General features: G+C 40.8%; 2 protein-coding genes and 1 long non-coding RNA gene across 3 annotated transcripts in view; 2 read left to right on the top strand and 1 right to left on the bottom strand.

Moving 5' to 3' along the window:
* Positions 1-9764: 9764 nt before the first annotated feature.
* Positions 9765-21073, bottom strand: part of LOC146688896 (inactive tyrosine-protein kinase transmembrane receptor ROR1-like) — a 135111-nt gene continuing 123802 nt past the window's right edge. The window contains exons 9-12 of the mRNA XM_085437603.1: positions 13009-13188; positions 12108-12335; positions 11547-11911; positions 9765-11348 (exon numbers count right to left, since the gene is read on the bottom strand). Of these exons, the coding sequence (XP_085293729.1) occupies positions 10646-11348; positions 11547-11911; positions 12108-12335; positions 13009-13188 (1476 nt within the window). The 3' untranslated portion in view covers positions 9765-10645. The remainder of the gene's footprint in view (positions 11349-11546; positions 11912-12107; positions 12336-13008; positions 13189-21073) is intronic.
* LOC146688898 (uncharacterized) lies at positions 16326-17520 on the top strand. Its single transcript, XR_014916178.1, has 3 exons — positions 16326-16692; positions 16901-17228; positions 17469-17520. It is a non-coding gene; the product is annotated as an uncharacterized LOC146688898 (long non-coding RNA).
* LOC146688897 (TOG array regulator of axonemal microtubules protein 1-like) lies at positions 17553-19783 on the top strand. The gene is made up of 7 exons (XM_085437474.1): positions 17553-17560; positions 17637-17692; positions 17873-17996; positions 18113-18218; positions 18318-18556; positions 18652-18807; positions 18895-19783. Exons 1-7 carry the CDS (start codon positions 17553-17555, stop codon positions 19127-19129), a joined length of 924 nt encoding a protein of 307 aa, XP_085293600.1. The 3' UTR covers positions 19130-19783.

Here is a 21073-nt window from a genome sequence, read left to right as displayed (position 1 = left end):
AAAGTAATTAAAGTAATAGATACACAATTAACGACAGAACTGTTCATGGCTATTAATTGTATACTATAGAAATTTCTGTTTTGTTTAGTTTTTTTACAAAGTAGTATATTTTCTGTGAATATAATCAAAACTTTGTGTTGTGTAGGATTTCTTTATCATGTTGACAAACTGAAATGTGCTGCAGAAATTGTGCTCCTTTATCGCCGAGATAACATGCGTAGTTAAACTTCTTTGTGCCGACAAAAATTGGAAATTTCACTGGTCCAGCCCACTAGAGATCAAAGTGCGCGATGTCTGGACCTACGATGTCAAACGGGTTTTACATCCCTGGTATGTGTCAATTTAGTCCAGATATAAATGAACATTAAAAAGTGGTTTTCAGATGGTCCCTGTGATAGATGGCTCACCCATGCAGGGCTTAACCTGCTTTTATTCTTTGAATGACAGCGGGATGAGTCGATGAGGAAACAATGGTGGAATGGGTTTTCAGATGCTGTTCATTGTATTATAAATCATTCATTTTTTTTATTCTAACATTATGGCTAACTGAGGGACTATTTAATCAGTAAAACGTCATATAATAGAAGAAAGAAATCTCATCACATCTCTCAAAGTCTATGCTGACATCTTCAAATTGTCTAACCAAAATGTCAGAGGTCCTATAGTGAAAACTCATGACTATGATACAAAATGGCAGCAGATCAGTACCTTTTGAAGTGCTGGAAATAGAGTTTGTTTAAAATTTGTACTTTTTACAGTAAACCCTTTCATGCATGAATTATGACAACCTCAATCAGGATTTTCTCGTACTCATACTCAAGTATTCTTACTCATCTTTAGGCATGAAAAAAAGATTTCTGAACTTCATTTTTTTAAACATGTGCTTTTCAAAGAGTTTGTTACAACAGACATTTTAACTTATGAATTTGACACACAAATAAATAATATACGCAGTGTAAAAACTATAAAATAACAAAAATATATATATATTTAAATATGACAATATAATAGTCTCTGACTATATAAACTATCACACACTGATGTTATAGTTTAACATCAGTACAACAACTGATTAATTATTTTGTTCATGCACGTTTGTAAAAATATTCTGAGAACACAACATTCTGTTCCCTCAATAAGAGCACAGTCAAAATAACATCTGACACATTCACAATCACAGAGACACGAAGCCCCAGAAGAAGACAGAAAAAGTGTGATTTAGACAAAAAACGCTGTCATTTCTTCCTGTAGACATACAGCACCTGTGGACAGTATTGTTTTTGGATCATCTGTTTTACACATTTTACATATATGTATAAAATCCGTTTTATATATAGAATTTTATGCCCAACAAAATGCATTTTTTCTTTTCCTATTAGGGTGATTTAAAACAAGTTGGAAAATCTCTTTACCAAATTAACCTCTATGCCTTTGCCTTATGTAAATATGTAAATATGTAAATATTTAAATATGTAAATGTTATTTTGTTTTTTTTTCCAGTCTGCAAAAGCAGAAAAGGTGCAGCATTAAGTTGAATATGTAGCTTGTGCTCTACAGATAGTTTTTTTTTTTTTTAAAAAGCTCTTATTTTGCTTCTCATCAGCATATTAATAGTCGTGTATGTTTATGCATGTTTGGAAAGAAATGAATCGTTTCACAGTGACTCAGAATCTGCAGGATCCAGGGGCCCGACCAGCCTCCCCCTGCTGCCTCAGGCCAGGAGGGGCCCCAGCGTGGAGTGGGATCTTAGACTTCAGGGCTGAGTGGAACCAGACAGGGTTTTGTCAGAAAGGAGTTGAAGTGGAGATGGGAGGGGTGGGCGGGGTGAATAGGCAAAGAGTGGCAGGCCTTGCCCTTGGAGCCCCACAACTGATACACACAGATGGAAAGCATTAGCCCTCCATTCGAGCACAAAGATGGATGGATTATTAGATAGAAAGTCTGAGTGGAGTTGGAGAGGAGAGAAGGAGAAGAAGGAGGAAAAGGGGTGTGAGTGTAGGCCAAGAGACTGAGAGGAGATGAGATGTGCATTCACATGTAAAAATGTCGAAGAACTTTGACATGTAAACAGTACATGATAATTAAAAAAAACCCCAACACATATGAGGAGGAAGGAGGAAGACCATATAGAGACCGGATCTTAGTAGAAACGGTTTGTGCTGATTCAGTTTAGACATGCTTTGATCAAGTCAACATATACATATACATTTGTCCAGGATATTTATTCAGTAATCAAAGTCCACATATGTAACACAGGTGATGGAGTGCTTTTCCACTGATACTGAATTTTTATAGGTGAGGCGTCTTTCCCCACCAAAGTGGGTCAGTTTTATTCCAGCCTTTCTTGCAGTGTCACCTACAATCTGGAATCTGTATCACCCTTTTCCAACTTTTTATTAAAGCTACGGCCAGCTACGAGATATTCAAGACTGAGACGCCACAAATAATTTTTTTAAATGAACATAACTTTCTAAAATATCTCTTAGTTATAAATGCTTTGTTGATTGAAGTCTTTACCATCACTTTCATCACTGAGGACTTACAGCCAGATCTTCTAAGCAGGTACAGTATGTGGCTTAAAAAAGATCTTTCACAGAAACATGCATGCATGAATCTGTCTTTGTGTGCATTTGTATACATTATAAGTGAGTCACTCGCTAAAGGCTGTGACCTTAATCCCAGAGCTATTTATGCACGCTGTCTCTGCACATAAACATAAGCGTTCTCTTTACTTTTACATGCTGTGTGTGAAGATACCTATCTCTTAACCTCTAACAGATGTTTCTTCACTAAATCTAAGCGTAGCATTTAATACACACCTAGTTTAATTATCCACTTGGTCTACCTTAGTCATTTAAGTCTCATTATTTATTTATTTTTATTTTTTATTTTTGGTTTGACCAAACAATCATACTTACTCAAAACATTTTAAGTGTAAACTAAAGGTGTAGAGATGATTATCATGTCATTACTAGAACAAATAAGTGGAAAAACAGCATGAATTTTTTTTGCTACAATAAATAAATAAATAACCTGGGAAAGGTAATTGCATGCTCTCAAAGTCCTGTGCCGTAAGTCCTGCCTCAATCATTGTCTTGATTACCAAGGAGGGACATAGCAAGATTGTGTGATTAAAACTAAATAACATTACATTTTAAGGGGCACCACGGTGGCACGGTGGTTAGCACTGTTGCCGCACAGCAAGAAGGTCCTGAGTTCTGTGTGGAGTTTGCATGTTCTCCCCGTGTTTGCGTGGGTTCACTCCGGCTTCCTCCCACCGTCCAAAGACATGCAACTTGTGGGGATAGGTTAATTGGATAATCCAAATTGCCACTAGGTTTGAATGTGCGAGTGAATGTGTGCGCGAATGGTTGTCTGTCCCTGTGTGTTGGCCCTGCGACAGACTGGCGACCTGTCCAGGGTGTACCCCGCCCCTCGCCCTATGACAGCTGGGATAGGCTCCAGCGCCCCCCGCAACCCTGAAAAGGATAAGCGGAAGCGAATGAATGGATGGAACATTACATTTGGACTGTGAACAATCAATGATATAAGTACACACGATGGGGAGGACCAAAGCCCTAAAATGCTAAGGCAGGCGAGGTAATAAACTTTAAACAGGAATCCAGAAACCAAGCATGAGGAACAACACACAGGGAGCACAAACAAAAAAACAGCTTGGAGCAGGGCAAAGGTGACGAGACAACAAAGATTGAATAAAAAGGAGGGGTAAAAACCAGAAGTGAAACTAAAACAAGGCACAGGAGGAAAAAGTAAAGCGGGACTAGTACGCCAAGACTAGTACTAAACCGGACAGGGGAACATGGATTGACAAATCTACTTATGCACAGAGGAACTCAAGACAGGGAATAACGAGGAGAGCAGAAACACCAGAAGCATCATCAGAAGAGGAACCAACATTTAAAAAAGGAAAGCACACTTTAAAGCAGAAAACAGTATCTGGAGACTGGCTGATTCATTTAAGTGCCCAGTCACCCAGACTGCATCAATGACCAGACTATTATGTTTATAACTCAAGATACAGTTAGTTGTTTCTTGAGATTATATGATAGATGAAAGGGTGTTGTACCTACAGATATACTTCATCCTACAGATTGATTAGTGTGTAATTATATTACATAACAAATTATTAATTATATATTCTCATAAACTTAGAGTTAAACCAATAAAATTACATAGCGGGAGGTTTCTGTAAGCTCCCACATTGCTCCCATCTTTGTCCCAACTGACAAAGATGGACTTCTCCATTCTGCCTAATCACACTTTATGTATGTGGCTAAAGATCAAACACAGACATAGCACGCCAAAGGCGGAGGATATAAAAAGTCTTTGGCATTCATGTGCAGCAGAGGCAAATTTTAATTAATGCCTGCACCTTCAATCTCAAGATACAGTCCTGATCAAAATGTTTTGTCTCACTCCCATTTCTTCTTGTGGCATGTTGAAGCTCTACTTGGAACCTTGTTAAGATCCAACAATGCAAAATATGATTTTTTTTTTTACCATTTTTCAAGTGGTCTTAAACTTTTGATCGGGACTGTATATGAGTATCTGTATCACAATAAGGACTGTTTATTTTTAAAATGACTGAATCATTTTAACCTGAACAGTGAGTGCTTCAGATGATGTTACTAACAGCAAGGTAGATAGCTTCATGGACATACAATTGCAGTGGTGGTTAAATGAGTAGTTTGAACACACCTATCCCTTTACTCTCTCATCTTGACCCTCCCAGTGCGATGAGATGATGCTAGATTCCATCCTGGAAAACCAAAAGAAAACCAAAAGGCCCTCTTGACTCACTGTTTACATGCTGTCTCCATAGGAATCTTATGGTAAAGCAGATACACCTTGATCTCTCTGCTCAAATGCTGTTAAGCCAGACATTACCTCAAGAGCCATTCACTGCACTTTGCCTGTATCCCTTGCTTCCCTACCCCTTCTATTCATCTTGCTTTTCTTATACACACCTCTGCTCTTCTTTATCTTCAAAGCCCATTGCAGCCCATTTCATTCTGAAATAAAGGGGCTAAATGAGGCTTCTTTAGCAGAAAACACCCTCAGGGCTCACCTTTCTTTGGTAACGAAGGGAGTGGTCATCCTTAGTTATGCAGGAAGCTGCTTCTCTGGCTTTGAACCAAAGAGATTCAAGCATCAGGGTGAGTCGCACGCATCAGCTAGACTTGTTTGTGTTTATTTAGACATGTTCTTGTCTGCATAGCTGTGGCAGATAATAGCTATAAGTACTGTTTTTTTTAACTGAATTATTTCGGTTGCACTTCTACTCTGCTACATGTCAGATAAAAATATTATACTCTTTATATTGTCTTTTAGATCTATCGCCATACTGGATTTACTTGTCGCTTTTAAGATTCTGATTACATTAAACTATGGGAAAAAAAGATGTTGAAATAAAATAAAATAAAAGTTTAAAACTATTTCCCTAAACCATTCAAAATATTTTCGTCTTCACTTCAACAGAAACCATAGTTCCTAGAAAAGCCACTTGAGGCTGGCTCCAATCTCACTTCCCAGAGATTCCAAAGGAACCTCCAGAGCTGAAAACTTAAGCCAGTACAGAAGGGCCAAAAATGGCAGTTTCCCTACAGTCGGTGCCATTACAGCAGTTTTGCACCAAATAGGTGTCAGTCCCAGTTCATACAATAGATTAGAGCCCTGCACTGGGACCAGACGGTTAAAATAAGACAGCATGTCCCGAGATTGTCAGCTGGGTGGAGAGTATAACTGATCTTACTAATTATGTGATATTACTATGTGTTAATATGCAAGAGGTCCGCCCCCTAGTGTCAGATCTCTCATATGACTCTGCGGCTCAGTTCATCTTATAGCAGTGTTTTTGCCAAAGCACGCTGCTGTTTGCAATTAAAATGCTTCTTACGTTCACCAAACAGCAGCTTCTTTCTAGAAAAGTTAATGAAGATGTGGAATATTTAGCACCTAAATATCCAGATGTTTTCCTCAAGAATCACAAAGAAGCTTAAAAAATAGTGAATAATAGACTGAATTCAACAGATGGCCAGAAATCTGGCTGCAGATTTCTCATATTTTGATATTGTTTTGCCTTCCCACAAATGGCCAAAATAAAGTTCATTCAGACACAATATTAAACAGCTTTTTAGAATTTAAGGAAAGAAAAGACGGTGAAAAGATTCAAATTGAAGGTTGACTGATTAGGGTTTTTTTTTTCCTAATCAGCTTGTGAGGTAAAATTCAACACTCCATAAGAAGGTTACATTTGAGTATTAGGTAGGAAAAGTCTGCCCAATAGAACATTATTTTCATTTTGATATTTTATGTTTCTGAACCATGATTCTAAATCACCCATGAATGTTAGCAAGAACGGTCACATGTCCACATGGTACTCTGCCCTACGGCAAATGTTGATTGAACTTCCTGACAATTAGCTGCAAACTTCCCCAAAAAACTAATGGATGGAAAATAACCATTGCTTGCACCTATAATATAGTCACCCAGAAGCTAGTAAACAGGATTTTATTAAAGGACTAGGAATTAAAAAGGGTGCATTTGATAGCAACATCAGTTGCTCAGTCAGCAAGCACATGGTGTACCAGTACTGGATGTACAAATTGGTTTTCTGGATGACACGATGCTGGCATCTCCCATCAGCGCAGATGTTGGTTTCTATCAAATACAGATGCCTCCTTTCTTCTCTTCTGTTTCCTGTGCACTCCTCTCTTTGGTTGCACTTGCATGCGTAGCAAATGGTTTTGGTTGATGCCTTGGGAGAAATTACATTAAATGGTGTCAGAGCGCGGAGTGTCTGATGTAGGAGTCGTGAGGGTTTACTGCTGTGCTACCGCTGCTCACAGAACACAATCACAAAACAAACTGTTCCAGACCGGCAGCAGAAAATGTTTTGAGCAGTCTGAAAGTCTGCATTGCTGCTAATGACCGACTGTCTTCTCTTTTCCTGCGAACACTCGCAGGCTCATGCTTGACAGGGGGAAGAAAGGACACCTGCACTGCAAAATGGAGCTTCAGTTTTGGTTTGTTTTTTGCATGACTAGTTCATTCAAATGACAGAATACTTATTTAGTTTGTTGGTAATTATATTTTATCTCTGCAAAAGGGAAGAACATTACTAAATATTCTGATAGCATTTTCTGGTCCATGAGTTCATTAACCCTTTCAGGCCTTTAAAGGCAATGAAGCAAAACACCTAGATCAGAGCTGAGCTCTCAGGTTGAACCTGGCAGCGTTGAATGGACAGAAACATAACGTCCTAGAGGTGTTCTAGAACATTTAGGTTAGGTAAGTGTGAAGTGTCAATGATATCAATTGATCCTGGTACCTAATGGCATTCAGAGTCCTGTTGTCTAGGTTGAGCCTGTTGAGGTCATGAATATGCCTCCACAGACCATCACTGACCCACCAGCAAACCGGTTATGCTGAACAATGTTACAGGCAGCATAACATCCTCCACAACTTCTCCAAGCTCTTTCATGTATGTCACATGTGCTCAGGGTGAACCTGCTCTCATCTGTAAAAAGCAATAGATGTGGACCTGCTAATTCAGGTATTCTGAGGCAAATGCTAATCAGACTCCTCTGTGCCAGCAGTGAGCAAAGGGCCCACTAGATGATGTCTGGCCTTCATAAGTCTGTTTCTGATTATCTGGTCAGAGACATCAACACCAGCGGCCTGCTGGAGGTCAGTTTGTAGCTCTGGCAGATACTGCTCCTGCTGATGGAATAACGATCTTGTGCTGTTCTCATAGAGTAGCCTCCTTTCTCCTGGAATGTCCTCCATGCTCGTATGACTTTACTGGCAGACACAGTCTGTATGTCTGTAAATGTAGAACATTACATCTGTTATGACATTCATATGCTGGATGACAGTCACTCTGGTTCACTTATTTTTTTTTTTTCCCAAATCAAGGTGAAAGATCTGAATTTGAGTCTGAAAGAAATGAAGTGAAGCAGACAAACACACACCCGGAAAGGCTACACAGGAGCCATTTTTTCATCTTTGACTATTATTTCCAACTGTTTCCAGTTGTGACTACAGTAATCAAACAGCTAAAGGGCCCCACCACTTGGCCAACAGTGGTCACTGCAATTACAAGGCAAAGATATTCAAAACTGTTCTCAGAAATGGTGATTTGGTGGCCCCCAGTGGATTCACATTGCTATTACAAGTCTGTATTCTTAAAACTGATCGATCATACAACAGAAGCAGCGGGATTTACCAAACATTATTTAATAAATGATTTTGCAATACAAAACATCTGTGCAAAAATATTCAGACAAAATACAAAGCCAAGGCCTCTCTTGATCAATATGCATGTAAACCTGTTATGGGTACACTGGCATTGAAATATACATATACTTTTGTTTCTTCTTACCAATAAAAGACAAAAAAAAAGGCACTATAATGAATTTTTGCCAAATACAAAAATACCTAAACTTGATTAAGATTCACAGTCTTGTGTACAAGTGGTTTGTGCACTGCTATATTAGTACATAGACTACATAAAAAAAGATGACTGTAGCCACAATGACGGCACCCAATGGTTGAAACCTTCACTTGAGCATTTTCACTTTTATTATTTTATTCTATTAGACTCTGTACACTCATACGGTAGCCATGCCTTATACTATTCTCTGCCTTATTAGCAATTGTCAGTGACAGCATCCTTAAGAAAATGAGAAACGTCCTGTATTAAATAAGGCTTCACTGATGTCAAAAATCAAGTGAGAAGTGGACTGGACTGGGGGAGTCGCCCCCTGTTGGCCATCAGTGCAGACTGCGTTGGCCTTGCTTTTTTAAATCTGGAAGCAAAGTCCAGCTTATATATACAGTCTATGTTAGTATTCGTACATCATTTACATTGCTGGGGCTCATGGGTAAAGATGCTTAGGTAGCTCACTCTGCTTTAGATAAATAGAATCACAAAAACACACAGAGAGGAAAGGCATTTGAAAAATACACTCTCAAATGATTTCAAATAGCATGGAAACAAGAGCACACCCTTCATGCTGCTAATAACAGCCAACCAGCTTCACTACTGACCTCTACTCACTTGAATGCTGAGGAAAACTAAAGAGCAGTAGGATTTATAAAGACAACTGAATTTGATTGTGATGCCATTTTTGCAGCTACTTTTTTCTTGTTGCTACATTTCACATGTGTCCACTTACTTTACAACTCAGAAATGCACTTTATTCTCTGCATGTCCTCAGTAAAAACAACCCGGATGTGTTATTGCTGTAGTTAAAACATGCACTCAGGAACATTCGCACCCATTGATTGTTGACTTGACACATTACTGCTGGTTTTCTGACTTTTGTTTTGAGGGAATGAAAGAAGCTTCATATTTGGCCTCTCATAAACCATCGTGGATGGCTGAGGCATAGTTTGTGCGGCTACGAAACTGAGACTCACCAAACACACACTTCATCATCCTTCACTGGGAAACAGACAAAACGGTCAGACTTTTTTTTCAGGTTGTACTTTTTCTGTTAAAAGCTGCACGTGCTGAGCTTTTTTTTTCCCATCTCCAAAATGAAATCCGTAAAAACTTTCGGAAAAAACATAAAAGACTGTATCCAATCAATTATGCGGCGAATGAAGTGTTTGCCCTGAGAACGGTGTGGGTTAGCTGTGGAAGGAAGCGAGTGCTTTGTGATGTCTTTTGTTCATCTGCAGGGGGCCCTCTTGCCAGCTCTGAAGTTAGATGCGATGTCTCCCGGAGAAACAAAACTGGGGGGGGGGGGGGGCGATGATGAAAAGAAATGATACTTAAAGGGAGGCCGATCAGATAAACTTCCATCTTCACTGTGTCCGGTCTTCTTGTTGCAGACGTCTCAGACAGCGTGATGAAGTTGGAAAATAAAAAAACAAAAAAAAACAAAACACACATTCAGCTGTCATTCTCAAAGGGACTTCTTAGCACCTGCATTAGTGCTTTCATAGCTGTTGGCAGCATGGGAATTATGCATGCTAACATAAATGTTACTGATTGGTTTATGAGGGCCAAGGAGGCATCATTTATTGGAGCAGGCCACTGTTGATCGTTTTTATAAAGTTACTCGCCGTTTCAATTCGCGCTCCCTTGGATATTTGATTTTTTTGTGTTGACAAGCAAGCCAATGAACTAGTTTAGAAAAAAAGGCACCTGAAAGTCATCACATGAATATCCATGTCTGCCTGACATCCTGTAGGAAAAAGTCCATCGAGTGGGAATTGTTTAGTTTTTTTTTGTCTGATTGGAACACAAACTGTTGAATAAGGCCACGGGAAGAATGTTTTCACCTTTAAAGTGTTTTACTTAATAAAAAGTTCATTTGAATATATATCTTTGTATTTCATTCATTCATTCAGGACCTATGTACTGTATTTACACAGAGGTTAAAATAACATTTTCAAACCATGATAGTAAGTACGCCTCCTGTAAACAGTAAGGCATGACAGAGTCAGACAGCTGCTTATATAGCCTGCTTAGTGTTTCTTGGATACTCAGATGTGTGGCACGCTCCATCTCTGTTGGGTCTCGGTAAGACCAGAGAAGAACTGTGACGCTGCGCCACTGGCTGAAGCGCTAAACGTCTCATATCTGGGATCTAAGCTCAAAGAGGTTGAATATTTACAGGTCTGCAGTGATGACTGAGTCGTTGTACATCAGCACATCAGAGTCAGGGGTAAGCAGTGCTGACGTCTGAGACACGTGGTCCACCATCCCCTTCTGGGAGATTTGTCCGTACACCTGAGCCGACCCTCCGCCGCTCCCCGGCATGATGCAGTGGGACAGCAGCGGCGTGTTGGCGTCATGGTTGGAGCCCGTAGTGGAGGGCACGCCGCTGACGTGACCCGTGCTGGTGGAGCCGCTAGCGCTGCTGGGGGAGCGGCTTTTTGGAGGGGGCAGGTGGTGCTGGATTACCCTAGTAGGCGGAGCTGGGGGTGCAAAGTGAGCTGGGAATGCTGCGTATCCTGGTGGGATTGGGTATCCGTTGACTGGGATAAAGCGCTGGTGGGTTTGGGTCACGGCCATGGGCGTCCATGCTGGAACTGCACCCATCTGTCCCGGCGCGGGAATAGCCTGGGCTGGGTAGAGGTACCCCGCGGCGGCGGCAGCAGCGGCAGCATAGCGTGGGTTGCTAAGGTTGCTGACGGGGCTGGCGCTGAGCGAGGTGGTCTGAGTGGTGGCGTTGCCTCCTCCTCCAGAGGGCGTGCTGGAGCTGGCGTGGGACGACAACCCCTCCCAAGCTCGCAGGCGGGCGTGAATATCCTTGAAGCGCGGCCGACGTGCTGGTCCTTCCTGCCAGCACTCTGTCATCAGACCATAAAACCTAAAAGCCAACAGAGTTATTTCATTACCACAAACAGCAACAATCAGACTGCTTCTAAAACTCTATTTGAATTGAATACACTAAACTAACCCTAATACCAGAGTCCAATAAAGACACTTGCACACTTGAGTTTCACCATTAGCTGGATGCACTATCTTCTTGTATACTTCTCATATTGCACCGGTAATTGCAACATACCTTGGTGGGCAGTCTTCGGGGCAGGGCAGCAGCTGCCTCTTTCTCACCATCTCCATCACTTCCTGGTTCGAGAAACCATAGTAGGGCTGTAGCCCGTAGCTGAAGACCTCCCACAGCACAACTCCAAACGACCAGATGTCCGAGTCTGTGGTGAACTTTCCCGAAGCGACGGCCTCAGGGGGCATCCAGCGGATGGGCAGCACAATTTTAGGCTGGAGGCAGTAGTAGTCTGAGGAGTAGATCTCTCTGGAGAGACCCAGGTCAGAAATCTTGACGTGGAGCTGCTCGCCTACCAAAATGTTCCGAGCTGCGAGGTCCTTGTGAACGCAGAAGTGGCTGGCCAAGTACTCCATCCCAGCAGCCACCTGGTTCACAATATTTAGAAGATGTTTGAAGGAGCAGTGAAAGGTAGACATTAAAACACTGATTTTAATTCAAAGTTTCTACATGAGCGATTAAGATCATCATCAACATTTCATGTAAATGGTTCATGTTTAAATGGAAGGCACAACAGTACTTCTTCCACTTGTAGCCAACTACGAGGATGTTTTTAGATCCTACCTGTATGGCCATATGCAGAAAATCTCCATGATCCAGGCTGGATTTCACCGTGCCGTCCTCATCGCTGCTACAGCCGACGTCTGAGTGTGGCGAACGCATGATGAGGAACTCGTGGAGGTCACCTTGGGGCAGAAACTCAAACAGCATGCAGACCGGCTGCTCCTGGGTAACCACACCCACCAGGCACACCAAGTTGGGGTGCTGAAGCTCGGTCAGCACTGCGGCCTCCTTTGATGAAGTTGGATAAATAACGGTGAATTTCAAAGAAACAAACAAACAAAAAAAGGTGGCTGGCAGGTTGATTTCAACATTTACTGGAAAAGTGGATATTTACAAAAGATGTGGGAGTTTAATGGAGAAACTGAGTCTGAAACTGTGTGGCTTTGACAGGTGATTATAAGAAGATCACCCAAGCTGGTTTCACAACGGCTCATTGATCACTTTTGAAATTGAGTCGATGGCAGTACCACTTTAAAATGTGGGCACAGTTCAGGTCTGCCTCACTTTCTGTAAACGGAAAGTGAGGATTACGTCTTACACATGCCGACTGCCTCAACCCGCCGTCACATCTAAATTTATCTGGACAACCTTCCACCAAGTTACAGTTTATTTTGGGAGCTATTTCCAGAGAACTCATCTACAGTTGAGCAGTTCAGCCGTCTCCAATCTTTCACTGCGTCTACCTTCTATAGACATACAACAAGCCGTGCTTGAAATCTTGTGGGCCTAGACGCCTTTCCTCTAAGAAAGCATCCACATGTAGTTTTTAGCAATAGGATATTTTAGTGGTACATTTCATTTTCCAACTCTACACAAAGACGACTGATGTGGCTTCATTATTGTATATATATACATTTTTTATGTGTGTTGTAAAAACGGTTAATTTAGAAACATTTCTTACTTGCTGGAAGTCAGCCCACTGCTGGGCATTGGAAATGTCTTTGAGGGTCTTTATGGCCACAAGCTGGGCCTGGTCCATGCCCGGCAGATACAGATGACCTTTGTAGATCTTCCCTAGAGTACATTCTCCGAGCTCCTCCATGAAACGGACGGCTGATAAGGGAAGCTCCTTGGCCTTGCTCTACAGAAAGAAGGAGGAGGAAAAAAATGGTAAGGTGACATCAACAGGTTGAAAACACATTCAACAAAAATGAAATCATTACTTTCTTTGTCGGGTCAGCAGCCTTTCATCACCGCTGTCCTTGTAGGGAAAAGAAAACATGATGTCGCTGCTTTCAATCTGATGTAGGCGAACTGCCTAATATAACACCAAATCCGTGTTTGAATTGTAGAAGAAAAATAAAACTATAGCTCAGAGCTGATAATTCACGCAATCAGACTCAGCCCATTACATCAGCCCCCAAATCGCCCCTTTCACGCCTCTGGAAAGCGATGTGGGAAAATTGCGAAATCTGGCAACATGTCGCAGCTTAAAAATGTCATCTGGCTGACAGGTTAAGCAAAATTTGGGAAGATGAGGCAATTAATTCTCTTGCCAGTAAACCCTAGAATCAGCTGCAACAATAGCAGAAAACAATGTAGCGCTCCCTGTGAGGGATGACTTTGCTTTTTCATCTTTTGGAACTCACTGAGGAGTGCTCTGACTGGAATGCTGGGTTACAGCACATCTAAATCCAACAGGAATGAGCTGGGCTGTGGGGTTAGGACAGGGTCAGGCACGTTTTGGAATTCATTTAAAGTAAATTGCAGTCAATTAAATCCATTTCCTCATTAAGATAAAGAAAACGAATGATTCAAATGGAGAAAATGCGGTTCAGCAGTTTCCCACAAACACCACAGCAGATACACTGTGTAAATGCCATCTGTTAGAAATTAGTCACCTTAATAAGTATATTTAGTGTCAGATTTCTGTGTAAAATAGTTGAGGGGAAAGCAGATCACTTGTTTAAGAATTCATGAGGACTGTTCATAAGATGCCCCCACCTTACCATCTCTCAAAAAAAAACAACCCAAAATCCAGGGAAAATGGCCTTCTTCAAAGGAAAGTTTATAAGAATTTATTTTTTATATTTTATGAGTGATTATTTTTTAATTTTTTAGGGGGCAAAGTCTGTGAGCTACACTTCTGAAAGTGTGAGCACAGACTTTCAAACCTCAGCTCAAGTTAATCCAATTTGGATGTCCGATCTCCAGCAGCAGCTTGGGAGGCCAGTAGAGGAGATGGGACCCACATTTTGTTTACAGCTTCACATGTGCAAAGCACGTAATAGACTTTAAAATGGAGCAAATCAGCTGAACACTTCACAGATATTAAAGCCTGATTATGGGGGAAAAACACATTTTCATCCATCTTCAGTGCGATAAGTCCCAGGTATGATGCCATAACTTTTTTTGAGACTCTTATCCAAAATCTGTGACGGTATTTTAATTTCTCAGTATGAATTTTTTTTTTTAACATAACGTCTTATTACAATGTGTATCTTTCCCCTGATTTTTTCTTCAGGCAAATCTGTGATGTCAGGTTTCTGTGTGTGTCTTCTTTTTTTATTTTGATCATTAAGATTAGTCTTCTTTGCAACCAGAGCATGACCACGGTTGATAATCATACCGACCATCTCATTAGAACAGCACCAACAGATGACGGTGGGGATGTTGGGGACTGAATATTTTTTATATAAAGTCGATGGTGCCAAACTGCCACTCGTATCTATGCTTGGGAAGAGATAAAAGGTGCAGAAAGGTTGGCAGAGATTTCCAGATTCCAGGAACTTTGAGATGAATAATGAAATTCCTCTGTGAGGACACATGCACTCACACACTCACACATGCACACCGTCTGTACGAGCTCTGAGGGGGGTGGTGAGTGTGTGTGTTGTGCATGATGTGAGACACAGATGTTTTTAGTTATGGGTTTTTTTCCCCGCTGTCTTTCCTCCCCACACCCAAACCCTCAGATCCTCCTCACACCACCACAGATTTCTATGTGTGTGTCTAAATGGACTGTCATAGGCAGTAACCCTTGGGTGACCCCCTGCAAGCAAAGCCTGTTAGGTAGCAGCTTAATCCAAGACAAAGCTGCAGATAATGAAAACAGGAAAGAAAGACATTTGACTTAGTAAAACGTCTAAAAGTCGGAATATTTAGCCCATATAAAAAAGTTTTTAAAAGACAGAAATCACACAGCCGCTCCCTTTTATTAAAATTTTCTTGTAGATCTGTAAAATTTAGCTACAAGGCTGAATGGACGCATGAGGGCGGGGCTTTGGTAATCTTTCAGCTGATGGTTATGCAGTCTGCTATATTTCAGAACCAAGTTGGCAACAAAGACCATTTAAAATCAACTGTATAATTCCATGACTGCATGGCTGTCACTCTCCTGTAAACGTAACTCTTTGCAGACACAAGGTCTTCATGTAAACAGCAAGGAGAGACTCCCTTTTTAGGTCAGTGAAACATTTATTCCAGTCCCCCTCCCAAAAAACCCTCAGAAACAAAATAAAGCAAGGATATTAATGGATTCTGACGCATCTGTGACATCTGCAATTCTCTCCGCGGCTCTTCGCTGTAATACTATACGCCTTACCTTGAGCATCAGCTCAAGTGTGCCCAGCAATACATGCTGTCTAGATAAACCCCCAACCCTCCGCCCTCAACCACCACAATTATGTGGAAAAAAAGATGCGCTTACACGACATGACAGGGTGTGCAGCCTTGAAGGCAACATGATACTCATGCTGATGTGAGCTGTGTGTTTTACTGGGAGACCATGATATACATTACAAAAAAGAAAAAAGCTCCAGTGGTATTAGGATGGACAGAAGCATAGCAATGGAAAACTAGATCTACTTCTACTGAATCGAGAAAAGGTTCCTGAGAAGAGATTTAATTTTCAGTATATAAGAAATTTGGGGCGTTTCTGAAGGTACTGTACCATGTTAGAGCATCTTAACATAGAGTCCTTGAATACTAGGCAGTTGTAGAGGATGAGTTACTCTACTTTAAATGACTCCCACCCCTTATTGGAGGATTTCAGCTTCTTCCTTTGGGACAGAGGTTTGCAGCCCCTAAATGCAGGCGAAGCTTGAAGAAACAGCTTTGTCCAAACTGCTATTTTGTTGTCGTTGTTGTTGTTGTAGCAAATGACACACATGTTTTTTTCTGTATTTTTTAAAAACTGTATTTATTTATTTACTGTACTTATTTCTCTGTTTATGACAGTGCTTTTATCTCCTTTTTGCCGTTTTATATCAGTATAGTGTTGTCTAGTTTTAGAAGCTGTGATTAGGACGTCTATTTAAATTTGTTGATTAAAGATCATAATTAGAGATCATAAGCTGCCTTTGATTTAGACATGTCTGATATTTTTGTAAAAACACAAAATAGTGTATATATATGAATATTTTCAAAAAATGCACAGAATGCTCTGTGAGTTCATGACATCATCATAACTGATTTACTGAGCAGCTGAGTTAGAACTTGTCACTCACACACTGAGAAGCACTCACAAACTTTCTGTTTCTAAACAATTTGTTCACTTTTTATCTCAGTCATGCCTGAAAAGACATCAGGTAACTTTTTCCATCGCTTTCGAGATTTGATTCAGAGAAAACGCACAGGTGGAGATGTAAGTAACTAAACATACTCATTCTTGACTTCTCTGCTGTTCAAATGTAAACGTTTCGGAGAGATGTGTTATATTTTGCTGCTTTGCACAGTGTAATTTTTGTGTAAGTCACTGTAGACAGAGCAACTGTCAGCGCTTCACCACAGAGTCCAGGATCCTGGACTTTCACAAAGCTCTGAGCAGTAAGAGAAATGTGTTCTTTCAACAGGCAGACACATCGCATATCGCACAGAGACCCAGAGATTATGCTGTGCGACTCCCACCTTTACCTAAGCAATGCGCAGGCTCTCCACAGAGAGTCCAGAGAAGCAGGAACTTAAGTCCCTGGTTGGATGACCCCTTTTGGAATCAGGAGGACCCTAAAAGAAGTCCGTGTAGCCTCAGCTCTGTAGACACACACACACCAAGTGAGCTGAGGGCCATTCCTCTCATTGACAGTCCTGTTGAGATGACACCGCTCCCTCCAGTTCCTCCACCTCCTCGAGCAGCTTGTCCATCACAATTGCCTGTTTTCTCTGCTAAACATTTAGGAGCAGGTCAGTTCAAAGGTGATGCTTTTCTTTAGTGGTTACACCTGCTGTTAATCAGTTAGTTTAGATTTTAAAATTTGACACTGTAGATTATCTATTTTAATGCTAAATTACACATATTCTTGCTGTCCATTCATTTTATATGCTTTTTTGTAGAAAAAAAAAATCAGGAAGAAAAATGTCTATTGTTGTTTTTTTTAGTAAGATGTCAATTTGTAGTTATTTATTTATTTTTTGTCTAAACAGACACGAAGGTCATTCGTGGAATAAGAGTCTTGACAGTAAAAGACAAATTTGGGACTATTTTGGAAAAACTGCAGCATTTCCAGGATGGGATTGTAACCTCACCTGGACACACAGTACCAACCAAAACATTTACTGCAGTAAAGCCTTTGACTCCAAAACCTCCAACAGTTCCCATACCGCAAAAACGAGGACCTCGGCTTGGGACGCTGCTGCGCCGTGCAAAAGTCGTCCCTATAGACGGTAAGTGGTTTTCCTCAGTAACTGTAGAAGATGCTGAATAATCAAACTTTAAATTAAGAGATTTTTTAAAAAGATTTTAATGAACAATTAATCACTGCATCATGTACAATGCTTCAAATTAGAAGAAATTACATTTTCTCTTTACTAACCTCGTTGATTATCAGACAAAAAAGCAGACAGTCAGTGCAGTCAGAATAATCCAAGAGAGGGCAGGGTCAAACTCCCGCCTCTAGCTACACCTGTAGAGAGCCTGTCCCACAGCTTTAGTCTGCTGTCTTCAGACGACTGGTAAGAAGCGTAGTAAGGAGACATTAAATACTGCACAGAAACAGTGCTGCATAATGTGGCTGTGTTATTTGTGGTGTTCCTGAAGTCGTGTTCAATGTTGTGTTGTGTAAATACAGGATTAAGAAAAGACAGGGGTTGCAAACTATTCAGTCTCTGGCAAAGCACCACTCGGACATCCTGAAGACTAAACTGCATGAAGTGTGTCTGGTCCTCACTGAGGAGGTATTGCACACTTTATGTTTCTTATATGTGTTTCATGCAGCTAGTTTCCCTTCAAGCGCATACTACAGCCTCAACTGATGATTTTCACTCACATTTTAGGTGAAAAACCAACGCTCAGCAGTAGCCTGTGAGGCCATACATACCATCGATGAGCTCTACATTCAGCTCCAGAAAACAATGGACCCAGAAGTTGAAACAACAGGCCGAGCTCTATTGCTGAAGCTTGCACAGACCAACAACAACTTTCTTCATCAGGAGGTCAATCTGGCACTTGATGCCATGGTGGAAAATTGCAGCCATGGACGGATTCTGAGCGCTCTGTTTAACACAGGACTGACGTAAGAGGAGAGAAGAAGCTGTAGTGATTTTATTAGAAGACATGAAAGAGAGATGATGTTCACTGAGTTGTGTGTCTAATATTGTCCTTGCTCAGCCATCGCTGTGTCGCAGTGAGGAATAGCACAGCTCAACACCTGCACCAGCTGGCTGACAAAGTTGGAGCAGCCGTCATCCTGAAAGCAGGAAGCTTCACTGAAAGGTTTCTAATTGCTGCCTCTAGAATGGCAGGGGATGCTGCACCTGAAGCCAGGTGGGTACTTTTAAATGGGTTTGAAGTGCATCAATGTTTTATTTTCTGTGAGTTTACACAATTAATGACAACTGTAATCTTCCACAGGTACCATGGGCGAACAATCATCAAGAAACTGACCCTTCACAAGGACTTTATGAATTTGTGGATGAAGATTGTCCCTGAAAAAGACAGGCGTCCTGTGGAGAAGAGCCTGAAAAAGGCTAATAATTACAGGCAGCAGGTCAGCATTCAGACTAGGCTCTCCTCTCCAGCAGGGCCTGGGATCCCCAGATGTGACAATGCAAGTCCTGACGAGTACAGAGGAGAAGAGCTACAGTAGCAGCAGCACTCTGAGGCTAAGCTGGGAAAGTGGTTGGAGGTTCAACCATCATGACCACAGACAGTCCCAGTCGCTCTGCAGGAGTAAACTTCTCCATCTTCAGGACTACAAACTATTTCTCTGAAGGACAATATTATTTAGATTTACATTAATTATTATTACATCATTCTTATTATTACATTATTTGTATTATTTCATTATTATTATCACATTTTTAAGATCCTGAATGGACAATGAATGAATAAATCCCTTTTTTTTTCATGTGAATTAAAATGGCACTTTGGTTGGCACATATACAGTTTCTGTTTTTCTGTCAACAAATATTAATACATTCTTAGTTCTCTTGTTTTCGTTTTTAACCCATGATTTTGCATTTTTATCAGGATTCAAAGTCATTTTTATAACATAAAGAAATATTAAATAAATACTAGAAAGTGAAAATTTCAGAAGAAATTTTAAGTGTGTCTATGCTAATCAGTGTAGTTTAGAATAGAATAGAATAGAATTCAACTTTATTGTCATTGCACAGGTACAGGGCAACGAAATGCAGTTGGCATCCATTCAGAAGTGCTTTAGTGATATAGATATATTACAATATATATTAGCAATAATATAGATATGTAAGTATATTACAGAAATGGGTCTATTATGGAATGTTATAATGTACACGGTATGAAGTATGTTGTGAATATTCTATAACTATAAGTATGTACAGGCTGTAGTGAGTACAAGCTATGTACAGGCTATGAACAGGATATAAATATGAAAAACTATACAGAATATGAAATAAATAACTTTACAGAAATAATGGGAACTATGCAAGTTGTAAACAGTTGTAGGATTAAAAATTATCGAATGTACAGGTTTGCCATTCATACGGCTACAGAGAGCAAAACTCAGCAGAGCAGCCATTCTCCACCATGAACTATGGTAAAAACAAACACCGCTCGCGCCTCACAGATGACAGCTTACAGTTTTGTGTAAAGATGAGGTGACTTCGTACAGCCCCGATTTGCAGACGCTGTGCACAGAGGTTCATGAGCAGAAGTCCCATTGTACCACGGCAGACCCGACAATGTTTGCATGAACACGCTTTGAAGCATTACGTTATGGACCACTTTTCACACATGGTTGGTGTACCCACACAGCCGGCTGTAGCTTTTCAACTCACAGCCCAACACACACCAAAAAAAAAAAAAACAGCCGAGAGAGCACAGACTTTACGCCCGTGGGTCCACCTCCCCTGCAGCGGCACTGCAGACCACGCCCTGCCACACACATCAAACACGTAAAATAAATATTTATGCACTTTTGCATTCACTTTTTGTTTTTTGTTATTTTTACACAGTGTTCTGAATGATTAACAATGGTCTACAGCCAATCTTGTGTATTAGTATACAAACTTTGGTTGTAAGATTCAGATAACTATTTAATAAAAGGTAAATGTTTTATATGAGAGCAAGAAAGAAAAGTATATCTTTGTGTCCCCCTTTCCCTGTTAATGCCCCACCTGGCCCCCTGGCAAAAGCTTTGCTAGATCCGCCCCTGCACAGTTACCAGCTGTCAGCTACACAAAAAAAGGAGCTTGGTGTTATTTGTCTCTCAGAAACAGTTGATAACTTTCCTTCAACTCATTCATGTCACCTAAAAGGTAAACCTGTTTCTCCATCACCAGTTCAGCTCTGATGACTCAGTAAGGACATCTCATGGTTAGGACCAGCCCTTTTTTTTTTTACAGCTGTGGCTCCAGCAAACATCAGCTGATACTAGAAATTAAAATTAAATGAATTCTAACAACAGCTGATCAAGCTTAAACGTGCTGCTGTTGTTTAGCGCAATAAACAAACAAGAGAAAAGCCGATCATTGATCAGTTTCATGATTGAAGTTTCAACAGGCGAGAGAATGACAGGGGAGGCTGTCATAACGTTCAACATCAGTAACTT

The sequence above is a fragment of the Copadichromis virginalis genome, linkage group LG17, assembly GCF_057382275.1.
Source record: "Copadichromis virginalis isolate Kocher_CV1m ecotype Utaka linkage group LG17, C_Virginalis_male_GT1.1, whole genome shotgun sequence".
Lineage (NCBI taxonomy): Eukaryota > Metazoa > Chordata > Actinopteri > Cichliformes > Cichlidae > Copadichromis > Copadichromis virginalis.
Note: the sequence above shows the minus strand (reverse complement) of the source record. Positions and strands in the feature narration are given on the sequence as shown.

Excerpts from the sequence above, each read along its gene's own strand:
- LOC146688897 (XM_085437474.1), top strand. Across the intron at positions 18,219-18,317 it reads GTCTGGTCCTCACTGAGGAG|GTGAAAAACCAACGCTCAGC; the intron begins GTATTGCACACT and ends CTCACATTTTAG. Across the intron at positions 18,808-18,894 it reads GATGCTGCACCTGAAGCCAG|GTACCATGGGCGAACAATCA; the intron begins GTGGGTACTTTT and ends AATCTTCCACAG.